The sequence below is a fragment of the Rousettus aegyptiacus genome, unplaced genomic scaffold (assembly GCF_014176215.1).
Source record: "Rousettus aegyptiacus isolate mRouAeg1 unplaced genomic scaffold, mRouAeg1.p scaffold_m13_p_4, whole genome shotgun sequence".
Lineage (NCBI taxonomy): Eukaryota > Metazoa > Chordata > Mammalia > Chiroptera > Pteropodidae > Rousettus > Rousettus aegyptiacus.
This window is the reverse complement of record NW_023416307.1, coordinates 138,584,443-138,610,613: the sequence shown is the minus strand read 5'-3', so window position 1 is coordinate 138,610,613 and position 26,171 is coordinate 138,584,443. Positions and strand designations below refer to the sequence as shown.

The 26,171-nt window shown below is 41.8% G+C and overlaps 1 protein-coding gene across 7 annotated transcripts in view; it reads left to right on the top strand.

Moving 5' to 3' along the window:
- The window catches only part of THRB (thyroid hormone receptor beta), a 319,642-nt gene extending 294,356 nt beyond the window's left edge, over positions 1 to 25,286 (top strand). For all 7 annotated transcript variants that reach the window (XM_016124883.2, XM_016124877.2, XM_016124879.2 and 4 more), the window contains exons 7-10: positions 1,638 to 1,843; positions 11,381 to 11,527; positions 16,727 to 16,985; positions 21,036 to 25,286. In XM_016124883.2, coding sequence (XP_015980369.1) covers positions 1,638 to 1,843; positions 11,381 to 11,527; positions 16,727 to 16,985; positions 21,036 to 21,277 — 854 coding nt within the window. In that variant the 3' untranslated portion in view covers positions 21,278 to 25,286. The remainder of the gene's footprint in view (positions 1 to 1,637; positions 1,844 to 11,380; positions 11,528 to 16,726; positions 16,986 to 21,035) is intronic.
- Positions 25,287 to 26,171: the final 885 nt, after the last annotated feature.

Sequence of the window (26,171 nt, the reverse complement as noted above, 5' to 3'; positions counted from 1 at the left end):
AGACTGAGTGGAAATTAATTTTGAGTGCACCTTACTGGCTTGCGAGGTATTATAAGAGCTCAGGCTTTATAATCAGAAAAATTGTTGGAGTCCCACGTCTACCCCTTACTAGCTGTATGCCCATCAGACTTATCCTCTGGTTTCCCTTCTGTGAAATTATCACCTACTTTACAGGTTGTTTTCAGGATTAAATTAGATAACGCCTGTCAGATGCAACCATCCTGGCACAGTAGACATATTCGGGAAATGGGGCTATGAGTATAGCCTGCCTCCTCTTCTCCCTTTAACGAGTGAACTAAAAAGCCTGTACGGGGCGCATTCACATTTCTCGCATTTGTCAGTGCTCACCTGACTTTGGTGATCTAATCAAATCGAGATGATATGGGGTTTCGTTATTCTGTTTGTGGACTAGCTGAGTACGTTTGGTTCTCTTCCTCTTGCTGTGTGCGCTTCTTTTCTTTCCCTACCAGGTCACACCTTCATCAAGAAATGGCCCCAGGACAATCATGTTGTAGAGCTGGAGTCAGGAGTCCTGGGTCTTGGCTTGGCTCTGCCATGAACTTGCTGTGTGACTTTAGGCAAGTTATGATCTCTCTGGATCAGCTTCCTCCTCTGTGAAAGGAGAGAGCTGGATGAGATAATATCTAAAGTCCCTTCCAGTTTTAAAAGGCTATGATTCTAGACTGTAAAACCTCAGCCTTTCCCTTCCACTGATAGTTACTAAGAGTCTAGTGAAATGGTTTTGTTTTCTAAATCAACCACAGACGTGTGGGTTTCTTGTTATCTGCCCTTCTTATTTCCCTTTTACATAAATAATAAAAGTCATGGCTACATTTACTGAGCACTTGTAGTGAATCATCACAATGAATTCCATGTGAAGTGAATATTATTGATCTCATTTTATATGGGACAAAATGTAAGCTCAGAGAGCCTAAGTAATTTGCCAGAGGTCACACAGCTAGAATGTGGTAGTGTCAGGATTCAAACCCAGGTCTTTCTAGATTACAAAGCCTGGGCTCCTTAACCATCAGTAAGGGTTGACCAGGTAGAGAGTAATGCAAAGTGAGTATCTGTGAAACTCAAGACAGGCCAAGCAACATTCCAGTAATTCCTTAAGGGAGCTAATAAAGAGCTGGGGGTTCTTTTATTTTCCAAGAAAAGGTTCATTAGTCTCTCACTTACTGCTTCAAAACTTTTCTTGAACCTCCTCAACTAAGTTCTCTTAGTAAGAGAACTTTCTTAAGAGGTTTTTTTTGGGGGGGGGTGGGGGGAGTTATAGGAACCCTAAGAATGAATTCAGATAATTGGCTAGACTGACTCATCTGTGAACCATGGGTTCATTCTAATTTAGGGCCACCTTCTACGGAATCGGGATGCCTAGTATCCAACTAGCCCCAGGCCTTTGTCTTGAAAGGCTGGCTAAGCACTGGGACTTCGGCACTGGTGCTCATTCTGGACAATGGCTGGTCAATGGCGGTTCTGCATAGGGGAGAAAATGCTCCCGTGTGACCCACGCTGTAGGCCCCACCGAGACAGCTGTGCATCAGTGGTCCCCGCCGCTGAGGCTCCAGGCCATGCAGTCCGGCATGTGCTTGGGGACCATCTGTGTGTTTTGTCTCTCTTTCTCCCTCTTCCAGTGGTACTGGATGACAGCAAGCGACTGGCAAAGCGGAAGCTGATAGAGGAGAACCGAGAGAAGAGACGGCGGGAAGAGCTGCAGAAATCCATCGGGCACAAGCCGGAGCCCACCGATGAGGAGTGGGAGCTCATCAAAACTGTCACCGAAGCCCACGTGGCCACCAATGCCCAAGGCAGCCACTGGAAGCAGAAACGGAAATTCCTGGTGAGGCTCCCTGGCACAGCTGAATATGGGCTGCAGTCCAGCGCTTTCTACCTCAGTTCATTTAGCCCTCGCAACCCCAGGATGCTGGTTACTACTTCATCTTACTGGTAGGGAAACCACAGCTCTGAGAAAGATGACTTGCAGAGCCGGGATTTAAATCCATGTCTGTCCAAGAACAAAGGCCCCTCCTACCATTTACTATGTGCTGGTGGCCGAATTCTAGAGCAGTTTCTAAAGCCACGTTATCTGTTTGTTTTTGCTATTAGTAAAGGCCAGCCCTACATTAATTAGTAAAATTCTTTACCTGCCTTCTTTCCCTTTTTATACCCATTTTTCCCCTCAGATATCCATTTATATACATATTTAGTCTGGTAAACCCGCTCTCAAATAGTCCTTTTAGAATAACCCCTCAAATGAAGTGTCTCATATCTCAAATGCATTTTTATGTCAGTAGAAGTCAAACGATTAACTTGAAATAAAATTTCTCGAGTCCAGGAAGAAAATGGGAAAAAGGAGTAGGGATGGAGGCAGGGTTATACAGAGAAAACAGGCTCTTCGAAATCTTTAGAATGTCAATGTTTGGTGTTTTTTATAAAAACTAACAATCGTAAAAGTCCTTCCCATTCATTTCACGTCCCAATGCCTTGAGGTAGGCTGCATTACACCTCCATTTTACAAGTACACAAACCAAGCCTATGGCCTCAAGGAGCTCACCCAAGATCAAACTACTAGAAAGTGGCTGAGCCGGGCCCAAAAACCAATTCAGGTCCTCTGGTTCCAAATCCAGGCCCACCGCCCACCTCGCTGGATGGACAGCCCGGCCTACCACTAGCTGGCGTTTGGCCATTGCAGATCCTGACCCTGCTCCTGGTTTATGACATGAACTTTTTGTGGGCATCTCGCTAGGCCCCCACATCAGATATTCTGTGGGTTTATTTGTATCTTCAGGGTACGTTAGTGTACCTTCCCATCTGAACAGGAAGATATAGTGGTATAATTGTCCTTGTACCCCAACATCACCATCATAATGGAATCGTGTTTTTTTGTGTGAGAAACAATATAACAACAACCTTAAAGGAAATTTTTAAAAAGAAAAAATTTACCCACAATTCACTTTCCTTCAAACAATTACCTTCCTCGTTGTAATGATGGGTTCTGATACACTTCGTTGATGGCTTCCACCAACAATAGTGTTAGCAAACATGCTGCATGGCCCATACCAAATGCCAGGTACTGTTCTAAGTGCTTTCCATACATTAACTCCCTATCCCAACCCTGTAGATAGATGTGGTTAATGTCTCCATTTCACAGAGGCAGGGACTGAGGCAGAAAAGGTAAAGAGAGTTACCTGAGCCCCCACAGCTAGTAAGCAGTGGTGATGGATGAAGCCCAAATCCTGGATCTGTGCTCTAAACCACTACACTCTGCAACCTGGCCTCCTGCACAAACCCAAAGAGCCTCTGAAAGACACGGCTTTGGAGAGACAGCCTCTCAGTGCCTTGATCTGCATGCTCAGCCCCACCCTGGTATTTCTGCCAGACAATTAGAAAATACTAATTCTGGATAGATAGATAAATTCTAACCCAATATATTTTGGGCATAGCAAGATAGAGTCCTGCCCAAGCCTAAATTTGTCCTTTTCCAAATGTGGTAGCCATAAATGGAGATTGTGGAAACCAATTCTAGGCCTGGAACTTCCATCTGGTTTCAGAGTAGCAACAAAGCTGAATTCCGACTACAGTGGAAGATTTGGGACACATCCTTGATTTCTCCTAGGAAATCCTACATTTCTATTTTTGTTACTTCAAAAAGAGAATAGATATTAGTATAACTAAACCAATTCAGTGGTCACTAAAGTACTTCTTCCAGATTTAAAGATTTGTTCTTTTATTTAGAAGACCTTTATTGAACTGCTGCTATGTGCCAGGAAGTGGAAAAGTTCAGTCATATTCCAGCGGAGGAAGACAGACAAAAGGGTTAAATAAACAAGATGAATGCAGGTATCCTCAAGTGCAGGGAGGGAAATAACTATCGTGATGGGACAGAGTGATTGTGAATTGGGAGTGGGAGGAGACTTCACTTCTTTAACAGGGAGGTTAGAAAAATCTCTCGGAGGAGGTAACATTTGAGCTGCATCTGAAAGCTGAGAAACCAACTCTGTAAAGTAAAATATAATCAGACCTCTTTTTCCCTCATGATCTCTTCAGCAAATACAGCACAATTTCTAGTAATTAAAATCCGCGAGGTCAGCATCTTTAACTCAAAGGCTCCTAACAGTTTTCATCCATCTGATCATCCATGGAAAGAACCAAAGAAAGTGTGTCACAGAATGTTTTACCATTGGTTTTTTTTGTCAGGGCTGTGATATTCTCAAGGCACAAAAGAGTTTTCTTCAGGAAAGTAACATTTACAGAGCAACTGCTTTACCCATCAATCTCCCTGTGGAGCTTACACAAAATGTGTAATTTGTAGATCCTCAATCTGTTCAAGAAATTGCCCCTCTTGATCCAAATACAAATAACCACTTCTTCGGGCTACTTTTTTCTTATAGAGGGGGATGAGGGGAGATCAGAATGCCTTCAATGCCCCATCTGTCTCTACAGCGAACTTCTATCAGCCAATCCCCTTCTGCATCTCTGTGAGGAAGGACCTCATTCCTTTGATTTTGCCACCAGTGTGTCTGTCACATGTGTGGTTGAAATTTGTGGTAGCTTTTCTCCAAGATGGATGCCATTAGATTTTTCCCCCATTCTCTCCCATGAAGAGGTACAATCTATTCCTCTCTCCCCTTGAATCTGGGCTGCCTACAGTTCCTTTAAAAAATGGATTTAGGCAGAATGACCTCTAAGGCTGAATCCTAAGAAGCCTTTCAGTTTCCACTTGGATATCTTGGAAGGGGAAGCCAACTGCCATGTGAAGGAAAAAAAGTCCAGCTACCCTGAGACCACCACCATGCTGTGAGGAAGCTCTCCATGTGAAGAGATTCTCAGCCAGCCCAGGTACCAGCAATGTGAGTGAAAAAGCCTTCAGATGACACCAGCCTCTGCTGCCATTTGATGACAGCTGTATGGGGGACCCCAAGTGAGAACCACCCAGCTGAGCCCATCAATCCCCAGAACTCTGAGGAAGAGTAAAAATTTGTCATCTTTAAGCCATCAAGTTTCAGGGTAGCTTGTTACACGGCAATAGATAACCAGAACAGAACTCAATAAATATTTATTATTAAACAGAACATACAGTTCCACAGCCCATCCTCAGAGACAGTACAGTTAAGCCCTGTTGTCTCAGCCGGGTTACATATTTACAAATACTCCTTACAAAAGGATGACCTCGATTATTTATGCTCAGGATAGAAATTTCACTCTTACGCATGGTGAATTATTCCTGCAAGGACATTAGGAATCCTTCATTAAAGACCACTTTGCTAAATGATAGCCACGTCCTGAATAAGCTTCTATACATCAGGATCTGTGTCACCTGTATAGCCGATACCCCTGTTTTTGCTTGCAACACTGCTGTGTGTATTAGTTCATTTGTTTTTATGTGATAATAGCCCATTGTGTTCTGAAAAGAATTTGAGGAGGCCTAACATGTTAATAACAATATAGTAATAGATCATAAAGGATTAACATGATATGTTGTCATAAGAGCTAGAAGTATTCATTTATCTGCAATGGATAAGTAACTTATTTCTCAAAAGGAACTTCTTCATCATTTTTAACCCTAAGACCAAGACCCAAGTCAGAAAGAGAGACTGGTAGTTTGACCTGGGTTTCGAATCTATGCATGTGCTGAGAAAATAAGAGTCATTGGCAAATAGGAGCTTTTGCAAAAGCCATGCAGATTTTCATAATTCTAAAGCCACTCTTTAAAATTGTTTCCAAAAGCACATAAATCATATGATTTTCTAGTTTCCTCCAATCCACTCAATTCTCTTCATGGCACAGAAGTGCCCATTTAATCACCAATAATTCATGTGTTACAACAACGATAATGAAAACTATTTGTGGACTGAGACAGGAACAAGAAGCCTCTGGTGCCCAACAAGGAAATTCTGTGTCTCTCCACCATGGGAAACTCACTTCTTCACCTCCCAGGGGCTCTGAGACGTTTGGCTGGAGTAAACCTCACGCCGGCAACATTACTGTCTGTCGACATTGTGTTATTATTCTGCTCCCTTAGTTTACATGCAAAGCTTTGGCTTTGGATGGGTTTCCACTCAAGTATAAAATGTGACCATCAGAACCCGGGCAAGCCTGCCCTACATTTCCACTGGCAGAGCTCCTATAGTCTAATTTCTCACATTCTGGATTGGGATAGCCTCCGAAAAGGAGCATAAGCAGAAAGGGCAGACAGAATGAGTGGTTTGGCCATGTGTGGTCTGTGTGGACAGGTCACAAGACAAGTGCAATCAAGTCAGGAAGGCTTATTTCACCTGAAATTATAATAACGACATCAGAAAGCAGGGGAATTTAGTAGTTATATGCATGGAGATTAGAACCAGACGGCCTGGGTTCAGTGCTTGACTCTGTTGCTTTTTAATCATGTGACTTTACACATGTTACTTCATCTCTGTAAGATTAATAGCCTTTATGCCCTTACCAAATGATATAAAGGTAATAGATATAAGTGCTTGGCACATTATTGACAACCATGTAAGTGCTTACTAAATCCATCCATCATCTCTACCACCACCACCCTTACCATCTTGTCTCTGCTCATCCCAGGAAGAAAGAGAGCCTGTAGTAATGTCCTAAGGCTCAGGGATCTTTCATTATTTGTCCAGGTCTTCCTGCCCATCTTTGCAAAGGTGAGAGAAGACACTCTATGATCTAGCAGAGGAAGAGAGAGTTCCACTTGGCCCCACTTCACTCTGCACGTGCCAGAGGGCTGCTGATTCAAGGAAAGAGGCCCTCAGCTCTGACTTAGAAACTTGAAAAGAGGTCAACTGACCCTATTTCCTACTCACTGTGAACAATACTAATGAAATAGTCAAAGCAAAAAGCCAGTTAGTCTCGATTTGTGTAACGCCAGCCTCCTCTAGTGCTGAGCTTGGGTTGAAGACCACACCTACACACATCCCTAAATCTCTCCTTTTGTACCTCTTTCCTGACCCCACCTCCACTGAACCAGAGAAGTCGCTCTGGGTTCCTTACAGTCCCTTATTCCACACCTAGTCCATCAGAAATCTCTGCCTTCGGCTCCCAAGATATGTCTCAAATTCTTCCACTTCTCTCCAGCTCTACTGCCACTCCTATAGTCTAGCTCACTTCAGCTCCCACCCAAACTATTGCTGTTGCCTGTTGGCTTTTTCCTTTGTCTCCTCGTATCTCATCTCTACATAATAACCATAAATCTCGTTATGCTTCTCCTACGTTTAAACCCCTTTAGTGGTGCCCCATTACATTTAGAACAAGTCCATCTCCTCTCCACAGCCCACAAGCTCCATCATCATGGAACCCTTGCCTGCCTTCCTATCTTCATCTCACACCATGGCCTCCTTTCTGGCCTCAGGACTTTGCACCGGCTCTTCCCTCTGCCTTAAATGTTCTTCCTCTGGCTCTATGGAAGGCTTTCTCCTTGATATTCTTTAAGTCAAAGCTCACATATTATTTCTCAAAGCAGCCTTGGCTGACGGCCCCATCCTCCTGACCTGCATGTACTATCATGTCACAAACTAAAATTCTTCCTCGAGAGTATTTTCTTATTTATTGTCTGTCTTCCCTCATGATAATGGAAGTTCTTCGAGAATATGTTGTTCATTGCTGTAACCTCAGTATCTAGAACTAGCCAGGCCCAAGGTAGTTGCTCAATAAATATTGGTCAAGTACATGTATAAACATACATTTATTCATTTACTCAGTGAATAAGCATTCTTTCCTCCATCATTTGGCCCAATGCCTTCTACACAGTAGGCAAAAATACTTAAGGTTTATTCCCACCTTGAGAAGTTCATATCTTAGATGCGTACCTACATAACTACAATAAAAAGTGATAGTAACTAATGCCTAATTGCTATATGAGTGATACACGTAGGCCACCATGCATATTCAAAAGAGGTAGACATTATTTCAAACCAAGGTCATCTGGGAGACTTCAAGGAGAACCTAGAATTTGACTTGGGTGGGATTTAGAATGGGCAGAGATAAGAGACGGAAGTGGGGATTGGGAGAGAGCAAATTCAAGAGGCAGGGCAACAGTGAAACTGAAAACTGCAAAGCAAATTGGGAGATGTGAAGAGGTCAGCTGAGCTAACTCATGAGGCCTACTTAGGGCAGACAAGGAGGAAGAAAGAATGGAAGTTGGAAGTAGGCCCTTCGAGCCAGCTAAGGCAATGTGATCCATAGAGGCAAAAAGTAGGCTTGTCCCACAGTCTACACAGGTGAATCTGCAAGCCAGAGACTTCTCATCAGCATCTGAGCTTGATCCCACATGCACGTGTGTACAAGCAAATGTATTTCATGTAGTGATATACAAGGCTACTACTAGCTCTAATGAGATGTCGAAAGATTCAACTGATATAAAATATTTATACTCTTCTTTTATTTTTAACAAATATTTTAGCAAATGACTGTTGTCCCTTAGCTGAAAAATCTTCAGGAAAGTCACAAACAATATTACATTGCTCAGCCTTAACTTCTCAAACCTGATGTGTTAACACAGATTAATCATAAGATGTGTGTGCATGTGTGTGCATACGTGCATGTGTGTGTGTGTGTGTGTGTGTGTGTGTTTTCTTTAGTGTCCAAGATCTGTCATGGAGATAAAGCTTAGTGATATAACAGGAGCCTTTTGTTCTGTATTTAGTTTGACTTCTAGCAATTGAATTTGCCATTAAATACCCAGAGGCTTAAAAGTAAATTTTTTTTCCTACCTTGATATTTATTTTTCAACAGAAGAGCTTGTGAGGTTTCATTTGGGAATTTAATTTAATTGAAATTGTATATATCCTTATATAATTTCTCTCTTTTTTTCACATCTTTAGGGGTGTCAGATGTGGTGATTCAAATACCTATAAACCCACAGATTGAATGGAAATTCACAAGAGCATTAACCCACTGACAATACAAAGGACACAGAATACCATTTAAAAACAATTAGATTAGATCTATCAGTGTTCAGTGAGAAGATGTTTGGGTTCAACCAGGCCAAGTTGTGTGTGTGTGTGTGTGTGTGTGTGCGCGCGCGCGTGCGTGCGCACGCGCATACGCACACGCGCATATGCGTGCACACGCATGTGTGTGTAAAACTCCCCTACCTTTTTAAATGTGTGTCTACATTCCTTTTATCAGTCGATGTTCATTATAGAGTTGTAAAGTAGATAAGGCAGGTGCAATGAGCCTCATTTCAGTGTAAATGTAATTATAAAAACCAGCAAGGAGGTCTCAAGGATTCAAGAAGCAGCAATGCCAAAAGGAGAAACTAACTTAACTTAGTTCAGTCTGTGTGAGAAAGAGAAAGAGAAGGAAACTGTGTATGTGATATTTCTGTGAATTCCATCTGAGCATCCAGAAAGCCAGTGGAATGGTAGTCTTCCGTAAGCTTTCCATGTCTAGAGTTGCCCAAAAAGATGGTCATTGGTTATGAAAACACAACAGAAAACAGATTTTTTTCCCATCTACTTGCTGCCCCCAAAACAATTAAAAAGTAAAATAAAATAAACAGAAGAACCTGCTGGATAATCAAGAAAAAAGATCAGTACAGCCAAGGTTTGTTATATATTTCACAATCCTCCCCAAGGCTGTAACTATGACACCAGCCACCCCTGTGGAAGGCGTGGGCTGCTCCTGTTGACCTTGGTGGCCTGGCAACAAGAGAGTAAAAGATTCACCCTTTGCTTTTCTTCCTGCTAAAAATTTGATGTGAGCAAGAATAGGGGAGATGTGGAAAGAAATATGGTAACTGGACTCCTCTGAGCTGGAGATGCATACTGCTAACCCAGCGGTTCTCCAAACGTGGTCCCAGACCAGCAGCATGGGCATGCCATGGGAACCTGTTAGAAATACAGATGCCCAGGCTCTACCCCTGACTTGTGGAATCCAGAACTCTGGGAGTGAGGCCCAGCAATCTGGAGACTCTGATGCACCATGACGTTTAGCACCGAGTGGCAGGCTTGTCACTGGCCATGCTCTCACCTCTGCAAGTGAGGGATTCGGCCTTGCTCAATTCGTTCACAGCACCCATCTCCGCCCACCCTCTATACTCCTACCCTTGGGTGTTGGTATGTCCACCGTGGCTCTAGGCAAAGGTGACCATCATCGGGCAGGGCCTTTGTCTCTGATCCCTTTGATCACATTCATGACCACTCAGAAGACAGTGGGAGAGGTTGGCAAGGGGAATATGAAGAAGAGCTGAAATTATGTCCTCTGATGTCAAAGTGTGCAAGGTGTCAAAGCCTCCAGTGGGAAGAGATATGAGGCTCCTGCCACATTGCTGTGTAGTCTGAGCCACTGAGTTCCCAGTCCTAGCCTCAAGGGGTTTTTCTTAACCTCCCTGAAAGGCCACAGATAAATGAAGCATACTACCATCACAATGACAAGAAACTGCAACGGAAAGGCCTGTTCCTGGCAGGAAGCACAGATGACAACAGGAGACACATGAGAGGCCACACTGGTCAATGAATGCCTGGCTAAGGAGCTAGACAGCTCTAGTGGACATCGGAAGCCAAATGGCAGCACAGCCACCTTGGGGCTTGCTAAAATGCTGATTCTGCACCATTAGATCTGGGGAGGGGGCTGAGACTCTGCATTTCTAGTAAGTCCTCAGGTGACACCTTGGCTGCCGCACTGTGAGCAGCAAGGCCATGGATTATTCTTGGGCAAGTGAATGGCAGAGAAGTGCCCTCAGGACATTGAATGCTAGTAAAATCCCCACTCGACCTGAAGGTTTGCCCAGTTTGCACAGCTCAGCTCCTGCAGGCAGCCTAGAGAAGCCCCCTCAGCAGGAGACTAGAGTCTGGAGTCTGTAGGCCAGACTGGACATTAAGCCCCAGCAGCTGAGCCAGAAACAAGATTGAATCCACAGGGTGCTCTTTGCAGGGGCTCCCACACCTCACTTCCCTTCACTGCCCACACTGTGCCCACCTCACATGCAAATACTGGCCTCAGAATGTGCAGTGCTCTGAAAGTGCTCTGGAATTTATGTCACCTGGCTTAAGTATATACCCTGTGTGCACTCAGAAGCTGAACCCAAATTTTTCTTATTCCTCTCTCTCTCTCTTTTTCTTCCTTCCTTCCTTCCTTCCTTCCTTCCTTCCTTCCTTCCTTCCTTCCTTCCTTCCTTCCTTCTTTCCTTCCTTCCTTCCTTCTTTCTTTCCTTCCTGCCTTCCTTCAGCCACAATCCTATGAACATTATCACTGGAGAGGCCATTACAGCAATAGCCAAGGCATATATCTTTGCTCAGAAACCTAAACTATGTGAAAACTGAAAACTGTACAGGTTGGCAGTTCAGAAGAGACTTTCTGCCATGTGAGAACTGGGACGAACAAATATCCTTTAAACTTCTTCATTTAAATCTTGTTTGTTTCTCCTCCTTAGCCAGAAGATATCGGACAAGCACCAATAGTAAATGCCCCGGAAGGTGGAAAGGTCGACTTGGAAGCCTTCAGCCATTTTACAAAAATCATCACACCAGCAATTACCAGAGTGGTGGATTTTGCCAAAAAGTTGCCTATGTTTTGTGAGGTGAGGAAATTATTTTTCCTTCTGCATTATTTTTCATTACAGTTCCATCAATTTCTGGGAACACTTAGTATTATATATAATTTAATATTAACTAGCAGGGACTTAGCAATGGAAGCAAGGTCAGTACAAAACGAAAATGCACTTTGTTTCATTTTTACTTCCGTACTATCTCTATTCAATTATCATTCATTAGCTTGTCCACATGAGGTCGATGAAGATCCTATCCATCCGCCTGACTCCAGGCATAGGGAAATGTGATAGCAATACTTGCATTTATTCAGCACCTACAATGTCCTAGTTACCATGTTCAAGTTTGCCCACATTAAATCCAATCTTCATAACAGATCTGTAGATTGACTTTAATTAACCGTATTTTATAGATGTAGAACATTGAGGGTGACATGATTGACTTATCTGAACACAGGGCCATGATTTGAATCTAAATCTATATTCTTTCAACTGCATATCCCAGCAAGATGGCTGTGTGGTTTTTTTCTTAATCCTCAAGAATAAGTGAAATGACCTTCACAGAGCAAGGGTCTTAATACCTCCTTACATCTTCCCTCTTTTCTTACGAGTTCACCCTTTCTTGCCCCATGTTCAGGGCACCCTGAAGAGCTCACCTAGCAGAAGTCATAGCCCTTATCTTTGGGACATTTCACCCCTAACTTCAACTGTCCTATCATAATGCGGTAGCACAGGCTCTGCAGTCAGCTGTATGGGCAAGAATCCTAGATAAGTTACTGAATGAAATCATGGTTATCTCATCTTTAAAATGGGAATCATAATAGGATCTACCTCTTAGAGCTGTTAGGAGGTCAAAATGGAATAGTAACTGCTTGGAAAATGCCTGGGTTGTATTTCATCAATTTTAGCTGTTAATATGCTATTATTTTATTACATTACCATGCTCCCTCTACTTTCCCTTTTTTAATCAAGCGGGGTTGATTATGTTTTCTAGATAATTTTTCCCTTTGAAAAACCCCCTCAGGTGCCACTTAATTGCTCTTCGCATCTCCAAGGGGCCCCAGAAAGATACCAGATAGAGAGGGCCACATCCTGCTGCCTCTTACCTAAGCCACACAAGTGATAAGTGAATCTAGTCTCACCTAGAAAGAAGCTGAGTTTCCTCACCTGGAACAATTCTGTCCCGCGTTGCTTCCAACCCATTTGTGTCTTTGAGCTTGCAATAATGGGAGCCCAGCTGGAGTCTGAGAGACCTCAGACGCTGATGGAGACACTTCTCATTGCCTATTTCTGAGCCTCCACAAAAGCCCTACCCAAAAGTACAAAGCAGTGGGCTCCAGGACACAGGTATCTGACCCCGAGACCCAGCTGGAAGAGAGTGCACCTCCCTCTTACCCGCAGCTTGTGGTGGGGGCCGCGGTACCTGACATGCTGGCTAGAAGCCCTGCAGTGGTATTCCACCCCCAGAGGAGCCGGTGAGTCCCGGTGATGGAATCTGACATATATCTGTATTTGGTGTAGAGTGTTCCATGCCTCTGACCATCGTTTTTTATTATTATTAACATTTATTAAAGTCTTAGAGACTATTACAAAAATAATACATTGGCAATTTATACAGCATAATAAAAGTAATAATTCATGGTAACATCACCAAGTGATAAACTGTTGCCATTTGGGGGCCTCTTTTAGTCTTTTTTCAAATAAAGATGTGTGTATATACACATTCACATATATAAACACATACCTATACATTAAATGTGAAATATGTTAATGTAACTTTTGCCATAATGTACTTTTTATTTATGATACCACCTTTTTAACTTTTTACCAAAGAGTAAGGAACACATATCATAAAGGTGCTCCTCAGTGTGTTTTCACTGACTCAACACACCCAGGTAACCACCACAATAAAAAAATAGAGCATGTCCAGCCCCTTGTTGTGCCTAACTTTTTACCCTCAACTGTGAAATATCTTATTTAAGTATTCTTTCACTAAGTAATTTTTAATGACCTCAAAGTATTCCAAAGAATAGATCTACCATAATTTAGGTTATCTGCTTTTTTACCGGATGTTTAGTTCATTTCCAATTTTTCTCTAATGTAAATACTCTGCAGCAAACATTCTGGTGCCTATATCTAGCTCACAGAGCTGACTATTCCCTAAGGGCAAACCCAGGAGTGAGATTTAAGAACCAAGACATATACACCTTGTAAGGCTTTAGTGTGTGTCACCAAATTGCCCTCAAGAAAGGATGTACATGCTCACATCTGTGCCGAAGGTGTTGCCTCTCCCTCCGGGGGTCATCTTACCCTTCTTCTCATTGGGTGGAGTTTATTTTCCCAGACCCTTCTTGCTCCTCTCTCTCTGGGCTGTGTCCCTTGTCACCCAGTCCTTGGAGCCTGAAGAGAAACTCTATTGAGTTTGCTACCCCTATATCTTTAGCTAGCCTATATCAGTCCTGTGTTCCCCTTCAAATACCCATCAAAAATATTTTTTAGAAAATGGAAAGCTCATGTAAACCACTGAAGAGATATTTCTGTTAAAGAAAGAAAAGAAGCCATCTCCGCCACCAATAACAAACACATTGTGCCAGTGGCAATGGGTGAGGGGTCAACATGGAACTTTTCAAGCATAGGTTGTGGCAAACTTTTTACATTTCCTCAGAAATTTAAGCCTGCTTCAAAGTTATGATTCCACCTCTCTTTCAACAGTGATATTTTATCATCTCCAAACTACAAAAATAAATAAATAAATGGGCCACTCGTACAGCAGAAATGAGTATGTTTCTGATGTTTGTGGTCTAAAAACATTTAGACTTTCACACCAGGGAAAACCTTCACTACCTATGCGGCGGGTTGGAGATCCCTGGTGGTCTCGAGAGGCAAGGTTTCTTCCCAGAGGCAGTTAGTTTGATTCATCTGCTGTTGAAATTGTGCTCATGGTTATTTCCTACTAAGATTTATGCCAACCCAGCAAGCAAGAACACTCTGGGCCTCAAAAGATCTAAAATCATTGCTGGCAAAGCTGCCAATAATACACTTAAGAAGCGTTTTTAAAGTACAAGGCACTGTCATCTTTGCCAATCAACTTGAGTGATGCCCTCCTAAGGAGACAGAAAGAGTCCGTAGGAGGATCCCTGCATCTCTGCCTCTCATGCCCTTCATGGAGCATTCTCCCAGGGAAAGTATTTTGTCAAGTGCCTGAGAGATTATTTACCTGCATGTTGAAACACATATCACCAGCATCCTACAAACCCCTCTTAAAGAAAAAGGTATCCAGCTTAGTTCTTAAACCTTTGGTGATCCTTGACAAATACTTATTAAACTTGTATTTAATTTGAACTAATCCACAATAAGTTAAAAAAGAAAATTTCTACTTCATCTATAATCAGACTTGGCTACAAATAGGGAGCTTGCCCAAATTTGCACGCTTTCAGACAGATTTTAAAAAGTAAATCATTCGATCTGATTAGTAGTTTCTCTTTGCTATTTTATTTACACCAATGATTCTCAAGAGTGGTGTCCCTAAACCAGCAGCATGAGCATCACCTGGGAACTTGAAGAAATGCAAAAATTCAGAGGGTGGAGCAAGTAATATGTAGTTAGCAAGTCCTCAGGTGATCCTGATAGGACCAAAGTCAGCACTGCCCTCAGTATTAAAGCCATCCTCCACTCACGCCAGCCAGCGCTCCATCTTGCCTGGGCAAGATCTGTCTAAGCTCAGGTTTCCTATTTTCTACCAGACTCTTGGGCCGGAATCCAAGGATATAATTGAGGAGTACAAATTAGAACCTAAATAAAAGCAAATCTAAATCACTTTTCTTCTCATGAGCGGAAGGAGAGAATTCACATGTATGGATTCCAGAACCGAATACAAGGTGACTTTTAGTCTGTGAAAAAGTAAACAATTTGAAATTCTATGGTAAGGTGGCTAAGTAGAGTTAGTGAAAAATATGAAATACCCAGTAGTATTACTTTCAGTTTTATATGATAACCTAAATCAAACTAGTCGACCGCTGCCAAGAGTATTTCCCAAAAAGAATTCGCACATGCTTAATGAAGAGATAGAAACTATGTATGACTTACATATTCATTGTTTATGGAAACTTGGTCCCACCAAAAGTCCTTCAAAGAGCGAGTTCTCTTCTCTTGGCATCAGATTCCGACAGATCTAACTTCAGATCCTCGCCTCACCCACAAATATTCATGTGACCCCACCCCACCCCCAGCATTACTCAACCTCTCTGTGCCTGGATTTCCACATCTGTAAATAAAACCGGAATTAGTATACTTACCTCACTGTACTGCTGTGAAGATTAAGTAAGGTGATGCGGGTCAGACTTGGCACAAGGCCCAATTCATCAAAAACACCCAGTCACTAACGGCCGTTCACATTATTAGGATAATGGCTTTTAATTAAACATTCTCCCCATTCATAAAATACAACTCTGATTTTTTTTTTTTTTTGCTTAACAAAGTTCTTTTTTTACGTTGATTATGAATGTCGTCATATTATCACAAATCTTAATCAATAAGGCAACCAAATGAGCTTAAAATGGAATTGCTACACTGGCAGAAAAATTCAGTGTGTTCAGTAATTCTGGTGCCTGAGGTACTGAGAAAAACATAATTGTGGGAGCCAGAAGTCTGAATTCTGCTCTCACCTTTGCCCTTAACTCACTGGATGACCTTAGGCAAAGTTTTTATGTCTCTGGACCTCATGGCTAATATGCTTCTGTAAGTGACCTGGTTTGTACCTTTTAAGAGACTCACAGAGCAAACTTGTTTCAGAAAAACAAAAAGAATCACAGTTGCCAGCTAAACAGTAGAATCACCCTATTGATTATTGGAGCTATAAGATACAAGTATTGATAAATTTAACATAAACCTTGCTCTCAAGCAGTTATCAGTGGGATTATAATACAAACCCCAGAGTGAGGGGCTATTAGCAGTTTCATGTGTAACTATAATAGCAGTTGGAGATCTTTATCTGTCGTAAATATGCAAAAGAGATTAAAGTCTGGTGAAGATTAAGACCAACTTGGAGTATGAAAAATGGTTTTGAAAGTCTGCAGCCAGAAAGGGGGAAGAGCCACAAAGAGAGCAGGCTCAAAGCGTGCAGGACCAATGTCAATCACAGGCTGTTGTTCCCACCGCCCTTTAGATACTGCATATTGCTCCCAACTGACTCTGTCCACTTGTTCTTTGCCAATGTGGGCTGGTTCTTTTCAGCTGCCATGTGAAGACCAGATAATCCTCCTCAAAGGCTGCTGCATGGAGATCATGTCCCTTCGTGCTGCTGTGCGCTATGACCCAGAAAGTGAGACTTTAACCCTGAATGGGGAAATGGCCGTGACACGGGGTCAGCTGAAAAATGGGGGCCTTGGGGTGGTGTCGGATGCCATCTTCGACCTGGGCATGTCGCTGTCTTCTTTCAATCTGGATGACACTGAAGTAGCTCTCCTTCAGGCCGTCCTGCTGATGTCTTCAGGTGAGTGTGCCTAGACTCATTACTGGTGTCAAAAGAGCTTTTACTCCTCTGGTGGTAATTCACATCACCTGATGAGTTGTTAATCCCTCTTTAGCTTCAGACTCATAGCTCACTCTCCAGGGAGCAATTGTGGGTTTGCCAATGGACTGGGAACTGAAGGAAGGTGTCAGGTGTCTGATGCTTTTTGCAGTCTCGGAGCATCATGGGAAGGAACCAAAGGAACTGTTTACAGGGCTCTATGAAACAGTTTACCTTCGGTGGGCTCTACTCAGCCTGCCTTGCAGTAGTTGCCCAATTCTACCCATTCTGGTTTTGTGTACACAGAATGTGAGAATGAGTGACCACACCATGCTGCATTAAGTTCTAGACAAGGAAACCATGAGTGAACGCCAGAATTTGTCCATGGCTCAGCTATGACTTAAGTTGCAAACTCCAAAATTTAGTGACTTAAAACACCCAAGATGGCTGAGGTTGGGGCTGAGACATCAAACACTTTCAGGCCTCTCTCCATGCAGTCTGTCCTCTGGTAGAGTAGCTGGACTTCTTACGTGGTTGGTGAATTTCAAGGAGAGCTCCAAAAACACAAAAGCAGAAGTTACAGATGTCTTAAGGCCCAGTCTTAAGTCATATAGCATCACCTTTATCACATTCTGTTTGTCCAAACAAGTCCCAACACCAGCTCAGATTCAAGAGTCCCTAGCGATGGGAGGAATGGCAAAGAATCTGCTACCATCTTTAACCAGCCATAGCTCATTATCGAGTCCTTTAACTCCTATGGGTGAAGACTAGATAATAATACTGACATTTTTTTCTTCAGAGATCATGTCATAATAAATAGGAAATGCAAAATACATCAGAATCCTTGAGGAAAACTAGTCTTTAAGTAGAAGGTGGTTTCAGAGTCATCATCTGCATTTTCAGAGCACCCTAAGTTCACCTGTACCTTAGCTATTGTCATTTCACACTTTAGCTCTCTGCTTAACGTGTCCATTTCTCCCTCTGGACTGCTTATTTTTTGAGGACAGAGGTGTGTCTAACTGTGCACCTAGCGCCTAGGCCAGAGTTCAGTAGAATTCAAGAAGCGTTTATCGGATAAATGGTTGAACAAATGAGTAAAACAGTCACGAGTACAATGACAATCCTCTGTAGACTTGATGCTTCCTGGTTAATGCAATAGAATTATTTTATTTAATCTGATCTAGATATTCATTTGCTGCAGAAATTTTAGGTACGGCAGGCTTTTTTAAAAAGAAATAATTCTTTTCTTTTTATTATGGAAAATTTTAAACATAAACATAAGTAGGTAGATTGGCAACATAAGGCCTCTTGAATGCTGTGGTGGGCACGCTCGAGGTTACAGCCCCACGTTCCCCACCCGACATTCACACCCTTGCACGATACCCTCCTGTTGAGTGTGTACAGAACCTGTGACTTGCTTCCAGCCAATAAAATATGGCAAATTTGATGCCACTTCCACATGTTACGTTACATATGTTATACCAGATTCCCTCGTGCTAGCAGACTTACTCTAGAGAACTCACCTTGCTGGCTTGATGAGATATGCAGCCATGTTGGGAAAGCTCACACGACAAGGAGCTGCAGGCGGCCTCTCGAGCTGAGGGCACCCTCCAGTCGACAGCCAGCAAGAAGCTGGGGTCCTCAGTCATTCAGCAGAAATAAAACTTATAGTTTTTCTAAGAACTCCCTGTGTGACCTTGAGTGAACCTCCTAGCTTCTCTGGGCTCAGTGTCCTTTAAAATAAAAAAATTGAACAAAGTAAGTGGGAATTATATTTTGGGGGGCGGGGAGGGATTCAAGGTAATTTTTTAGCTGATAATTTAGTGTTACAAAGAGTTTTAAGTAGCGTGGAATCACATAGTGAGAAAGCTGTTCCATTACAACTCTTTTTCCAATTATACCTTCTAAATAAGGCATGAATTGCAATTCTGTTTGATGCTAGTCTGTCTTTAACACCTCTCTAATATTTAACCCCATTTTTGGGGACAGTTTTCGTCAATAACCTTTAGCTAAAATGTAATAAAGATATTTTTCCATGCATCCCTTTTTGTGGTTATCGTCTGTTTCTGGCAAGTGGATTTTTATTTAGTACATAACATGAAGTTTCCTCCGTAGTGAGTCAATTTTACAGATTAAGTAAATAATCTAAGTAAGGTAGATAAAAAGAATATGTGGAAATGGCAAAAATTGTGAATGTGACTCAAAACTCTATCAACCATCTAACGGAATGATTCTTCCCAATTCTGCCTTCCTGGCAGCCCTGTGATATACTTAATAACTTTTAAAAAATCTACTCCACGTGAATGATCTGGGCACATTTCATTAATACTGCTAGGACCAGGAAAATATTCCCTCTGGCGAACGACAGCTGCATGTCAGTGTTCTGAGGCTCCGGCCCTTTCTGGGCGTTGTCTTCTAAACCCCACTGTTTTGTTTGGCATTTCGGTTACACAGTCTCTTAGGCCTTTTCTTCAGAGACTCTTCCAGGAGCTACTACTGCTGAGGCCCTTAGTTCTAAGCAGAGGGCTAAAACTGAAATAATTGGAAAGACATATCTTTGAGAAATTTTGTCAGGGAGTTGAAAACATCTTTGACCTTTAAAAATGTTTTGCTTTCCATAAACATGTTTAGTACAACTTGAGCGTCATCAACATGTCCTTTCATTTTCTCTGTATCATTTATATAACCACCTTATCTTTATCTTTCATCAAAGAACAGAGTTTTGATGCCACAAAATCCAGGTTCCCCTCCCCCCCCCTTAAAGGAACACATCTAGAGCAATATTATGTTGATTTTCTATTTGGATCAAAAATTAGAGGATGCTGTGGAGAATTCTCTGGCACACTCAAGAGGAGAGAGAAGACAGGAGAGAGGAAGACAGAGGTAGGGAGTGGATCCACAGACCAGCAGCATCAAATATGAAGGAAAACACAAAATAAAAATGCACGAATTGTAATTTGAGCTGAATAGGGGATTCCAAAAGCCCGTATATTTTTAGACTCAGAAGGGTGGATTGAGACATTAGCTCGATCTTTCCTTTCAGATTAAGCAGAACATTTTTTAGATTTTTACTAATACAGATATTTCAATCACCAGACACTTCAGTGTAAATTTACTTGATTGGAACAATCTGAGGGAGGAGAACTGGGTAGGGGTGGTAGCCTTCCCAGAGCTATATGAGGAATTTATCCAGGCTTATAAATTGCTTTTGTAACCCAAGTGTTTGCAGCCTGGGTATTCCATAGTCATTCAGACTTCTTATAACATCCCTTAATCATTTTTTGGAAACTGCCTTGAGTCTCCTCCCACACAGAGTGGGAAGACCAGTGGTCCTTCCAAGACTTGGGAAGATTTCCTAGGCCTTACTTGATCACGGCCTCCTCTCATCCCAACTTCTGACTGTGACTCTTCTCTGCACAGATGACTCTTGCATGGCTTACATCCCCCTTTCTTTTCATTTTAATTCTCCGCAGTACCACCTACACAAGGCTGGTACAGATAGTAGTTTTACTAAAGTATAAGGGAAGAGGAGGAGTAGTTCATTCCAGCCTGGAAAACAACTAAGACTGGGTATAGTGCTTCTTTGTCTTCATGAGAATGTCTTATTGGACATTCCTCCTTTGGCATCCAGGCCTCCTGTGATGTTCCCAGCTTCTTTTCCCATCTCCACTGCTTGTCCTCCTATTTCTCCCAGGAGACTAGTGGAAACTCAAAAACATTCCCTTATTATGTAGAGTATTTCAGCTCTTTGCAGCTTCTCCTTCTGGGCCCTACGAAAAAGGTATTGTCATTCACATGCGTGGAGGTGGTAGTCTAAAACAGAGATGTTTATCTGAACAAAGCATTGGTTCCATTCATATAAATTGTGCCACGCACTGACATGTGGTCCCAGATGCCCCAGAGTCCATGTGGCATTCATGCTCATTCCTGGGAGTTGCAAAGTCCCCAGATCTCCCCACTTTCACACTTGGACAAGACAGACCTTCCCCTTTCCACCTCCAAAGTAATATCCATCTCTTCTCCTTTTCTCAGATCGCCCAGGGCTCGCCTGTGTTGAGAGAATAGAAAAATACCAAGATAGTTTCCTGCTGGCCTTTGAACACTATATCAACTATCGAAAACACCACGTGACACACTTTTGGCCAAAACTCCTGATGAAGGTGACCGACCTGCGAATGATTGGAGCCTGTCATGCCAGCCGCTTCCTGCACATGAAGGTGGAATGCCCCACAGAACTCTTCCCCCCGTTGTTCTTGGAAGTGTTTGAGGATTAGACTGACTGACTTCATTCTCATAATTCCTACAGCACTACTGGGTGTCATTTCATTCCATTGCCTAGCTCTTTTTTTGTTTGTTCTTTTGTTTTTTGTGTGTGTGTTAGGAGGGACTGTTTGGAGGTAAAGGGAGGCAGTCCTTGGCATAGACATGGATGAAATTGCCCCTTGAATGCGGGTACTTGTAACTATTGCATTTTGTTCTCTAGTCCTTTGATGTGAATGCTTTGAAGGTTTTACAGCTATGGAGGTGGGGTGGAGACCATCATTAATTCACCAGCACCAAGCCATCACCAGCTCCCATCTGTCCCTGGTCAGAGACTTGAGCAAGCAAAATGGCACAGCAGAAGACTAAAGGAGCCTTAAAACCTAAATAATGTGGCCATCTTGAGCCAATCCTGATTCTTGCAGGGCTCAAATTAGCAGGGCACAGGCCATCTTCAGTTAGATGTGGCTTTCCGCTTTCTAGGGAAAGGTCTGAACACATTTTTATTTATTCTAGAGCATGCTGTTTTCAGTATGCTTCATTCTCTCCTAGCAGCATAAGTTAGAATGAACAGGAATATCTGTTCCCGAAAAAAATCAACTATTCTCTTACTGTAATTTTTATAATCCTATGATTTAATTCAAGTTATACAGGGTGTGACTCAAAGATGAGAAGGTTTTTGACTGACTGAGGCAAACAAGAAAAACAGTTTTCGGTGAGCTCAAAGAAATTAGAAACCACCATCAATGTCAGTGACCTAAAAGTTTTTAAAAATTCACAAAGTATTACCTCAAAGTAGGAAGGCCTCTTTACAGTTTAGGCTCAGTGAAACTATCTACAGAAAGTAAAACTATTTACACCGTTGTCACTTTTCAATGACATCTGATCCATCATCTCCCAAACTCCTGAAGTCATTTATCCTGATTGCATCTTTGCTGAGCTGACCACATATTTCCCTATGGATTAAATCTAATCATGGAGACATAACAAGTTGAGATTCGAGTCTAGTTCCAGAGGAATTCTGAGAAGAGGTCAGTGTGATTATGTTCTGAGTTGAAGGATACGCAGTCATCTGAGAGCCCCCTACTTGTACTTATGGTTTGAGGATGCCTTTTCTGGTCTTGGATCCTCAAGCTCTTTACTCTACTCATAAATGTTTCCTAGACCCCTTTTCTCTCTTACTCTGAAGCTTGACTATCACTAGACAAAGACTGGTCCAGCCCCTGACCCTCTCTGTCCCACTCATAGCATTGCCCTGACAGATATTCAACAGAAAATGCCTGCAGACCATGTACATGACCCCTTATTCGCCTTCTCTTCCCAACCCACTTCCCCAGTGACAAACGCTGGAGCAGCCACACCCAGAAAACAAATGGTGATGCTTCTTCACCTCAGTGTCAGAAAATGGGCAAAGAATGTACCCATGCAATTGAATGTATCTCATTCTTCACTAGCGTAGCAGATATATACTATTCCTTTGCCTGCCTTGTACTGCCTTATCCTGAAAATGCTGGGGGAAAATAAGCCATATCAGTGAGATTTACCTAAAAACAAAGGAATGAAAGTCACCATGAAAACCAGTGGGCTAATTTTTTTTAACATGCCCAGAAGTCAGGGTGCCTGAGTTCTAGTCAGTGCTCTGTCAACTGGTAGATTTGTGATCTTGGGTCTTGGTTTTCACACCTTGGGTCTTGATGAATATGTCATAAACTCTAAAATCCTTCCCATTTTTATTATTGTACCAATTTCAGAAGAAGGGATCTGATTCTTTTGATTATTTCTTTCATATTCAAATTTCTAGCTATATTAGACAAAAATTATATCCCTCTTAACAGTTACGGAAAGTATATTTGGTATTGATTCAAAATAAGAATTTGATACACTACTCATCAACTATTTAGAGAAAGGCAGGATGGCCTGGGAAAAAGGAGAGGAACAGCATTGAAAATTTCAGGTGTGACTAGAAATCATCTGAAAGGAAAAGCTTATGTTTAATACACCAAAGCAGTCATACTAGTTTCTGGTGAAGAGGAAACAAGAACATCGCTATGGAACTTGCTAGCCAGAGAAAAGAAGTAGGTGAAGAAATTAAAATTAGAAACATGAAGTTCATGGGCAGATTTGATTACCTGCTTTGACTTTGTTTACAGAGAGTTTGGGGAGGGAGGTTGGAGGTTTCTTTGTTTGGTTTCGGTTTGGGGGGGTTGGGTTTTTTTGTTTTGTTTTGTTTTGTTTTGGGTTTTTGTATTTTTTTTTTTTTTTTTTTTGGTTTTGTTCTCTCTAGGCAGTCTCTAGCCAGTCTCCTTGAGTCCTTTCTTTGTTAACATCTCATCGGCCTCTGTTGACTCTCGATGGAGATCTACTGTTTGAAACTGCTGAGTCAGCTTCTAGCTCCAGGGTAACTCTGAGAAGCTTTGGGGTGCAGAGAGACTTTCTCTCAGAAGAGGGAGAGGGAGACAAGTAAGTCAGGTACTGGAAGGTTCACAGACTTCTTAGACATCAAACCTTCCTGGGAAAGTCTCCTCAATTTGTGTGACAGAGATTCCCCAGTACATTAGACAACACCAAGATTCAAATATAAAAATACAGAACCCGATCTAAAGCAAAATTGGGATGCTCTAGGGATTAACTATGATGGGGCATTGGCCAAGTAGTACAGTATATCTACAGTAAGCCAGACATCCCCAAGTAAATTTATGTTCGATCTTCAGCTTCTTAAATGACTGCCTTAGGCAGGCAAACCACTGATCTCAAATTTTCATGAAAGGCTGACCAACCACTTTACGTTGAGAGAACAAGCCTTAAAGTACTTCAGGTTGAAAGGAAAAGCGATAGGACTCAAAGTATCATGGCCCTGGTGGTCAGAGTGACTCATTTCTTCTGTAACTGATTGAGGTACTAAATGCATCTCAAGACTCCATCTCATAAAACTCAGTTAGTAGAAATTTGTTCTGGATTTTTTCTTTTAATATTTTTTCTTACATTGTCCAGACTGTCGAATCAAGTGTGGACCTAATCGAAACCCCTCACAGAGGGGAGACATCCCAGTAGAGAAGAACACACCTGTACAACTGGGATTTTTATTTGTAAATCATTTAACTTTTGGAGATGAGTGGTTGTGTGCGTGCGTGTGTGTGTGTGTGTGTGTGTGTGTGTGTGTGTATTTTCGTAACCCTCAAGTGTACTTTGCTCTTCAATTTAGACATGTAGTATTTCCAGAAATAGTGAGAAAAGTAAGACCTTTCTTCTTTATGATTCTGCTCAAAACACCATGTGCCACCTCAGAGCTTTTTCTAGTCAAATGAGCCTCTGTCCTCAATGACACGCTTTGCAGCGTTGATGCCTCAGCCCAGTGATGTCCCTTCACCTATGTCTGAGTGATACCTCGTCCATCTGCAGTGCTGTCGCTGATGGACCCCCAGGCTCGGCTCTGCTCCAGCAACGCCATTCTCGTGGCTCTTCCGTGAATAGGTGTGCAGCCTTGGTCCCCCCTCAACACTAAGTCTCCCCCAAGACTCAGCCTCCATGGGACAGCTGAGCACCCTCAAAGCATGTCATTGTCAGTGATACATTTTTTATTCTATGGAACTTTAACCTATTCGTGTCATATTGACCTTTTGCTGCATGAGTCATAAATTATGAAATCAGTCTTATGGTTTTTGAAGTGTAGCCAGCATTTGTAAGGCTAAACCTTTTTCATAAACTGAATTTAAGGGAATAACTAAGCCACAGTTCCCCTTCAAAAGCAGAGTGCTTACAGACATTTGAATCTCTTTGCCCTTTCCAATGGCTATGGCATCAGGTTCTAAAATAAGCTCGTAATTTTTCCTGTTATTTTAATAATATGGAAATAGTAGCATAGTGTTTCTTTTGATAGTGATAGACTATAATCCATATTTAAATTTTATAGAGAAGAAATTTTATTGTACTGTGATGTAGATATTTATTATCCAGGTAAGGATTTGCCCGGTGTGTATTTTTTACAATTGAAACATTTTACTTTAATCTTTAAAAAAAAAAAAAGAAAAAAAAACTATTAAAAACACACACATGAAAAAAAAAACAGACTGGGGGAAAAAAGGTTTGGCCTTATCACAGAATTTTTACTGTGTTGTATAAATGTTTGCAAATGCAAAAAGTATTCATTTCTAGAGTGTTTCCACATTAATTAATGCCGCCTTCAAGAGCAATATCGTACAGGTAAGACGCTGTTTGTGGCTTTCTGTTGCACAGTTAAACCTGACCCACCTTATGCACAAGACAATCAAATACAAATCTGCCCTCCTCAGGATGCAGATAATACTCAAGTAAGTTCTGGAGCACAATGTAAGACAAAAGAAGACACTTTAATTACACATGTATTGTTGATTTAGAAGATATCGGGGCATGGATGTGTTGACATTACTCCACTTTTCTTTTGGTTGTCCTAATTAACTTGGCATTTTCATTTGATTATAGAGCCAAATTAGATCTCTATGCTTTCTTCAGAGAAAACACTTTTCCCCCTAACAATGTTTTCATGCCCTAAGAATCAGAAAAATACTACAGAATAGGAAAAGATTTACAGTCATCAGAAGATCTGTGTTTTGCAAACAGTGTTAAGTAATATTGCTAGATCGGTAATATTTTTTTCATCCTGAAACTCTGTTGAAATCTGTGATCAAAATGTTTTGAACTATCCAAAAAGAAAATTTGTATATTTGGGAAAAATGGATTTTTACATAGCTTTTGTATGCAGATATTAAATTGTAATTATGAATATAGTGGGCGTAGATAAACTCATAAGCTTCAATTCTAAAAAAGAAAAAAGAAAAAAAGAAAAAGCTTATAACAAATACACTTTCCTGTCTCTTTCTTTAAATATTATTATCTTCGAAATAGGCACAGGATTGCCTGCTCTTCTCATCT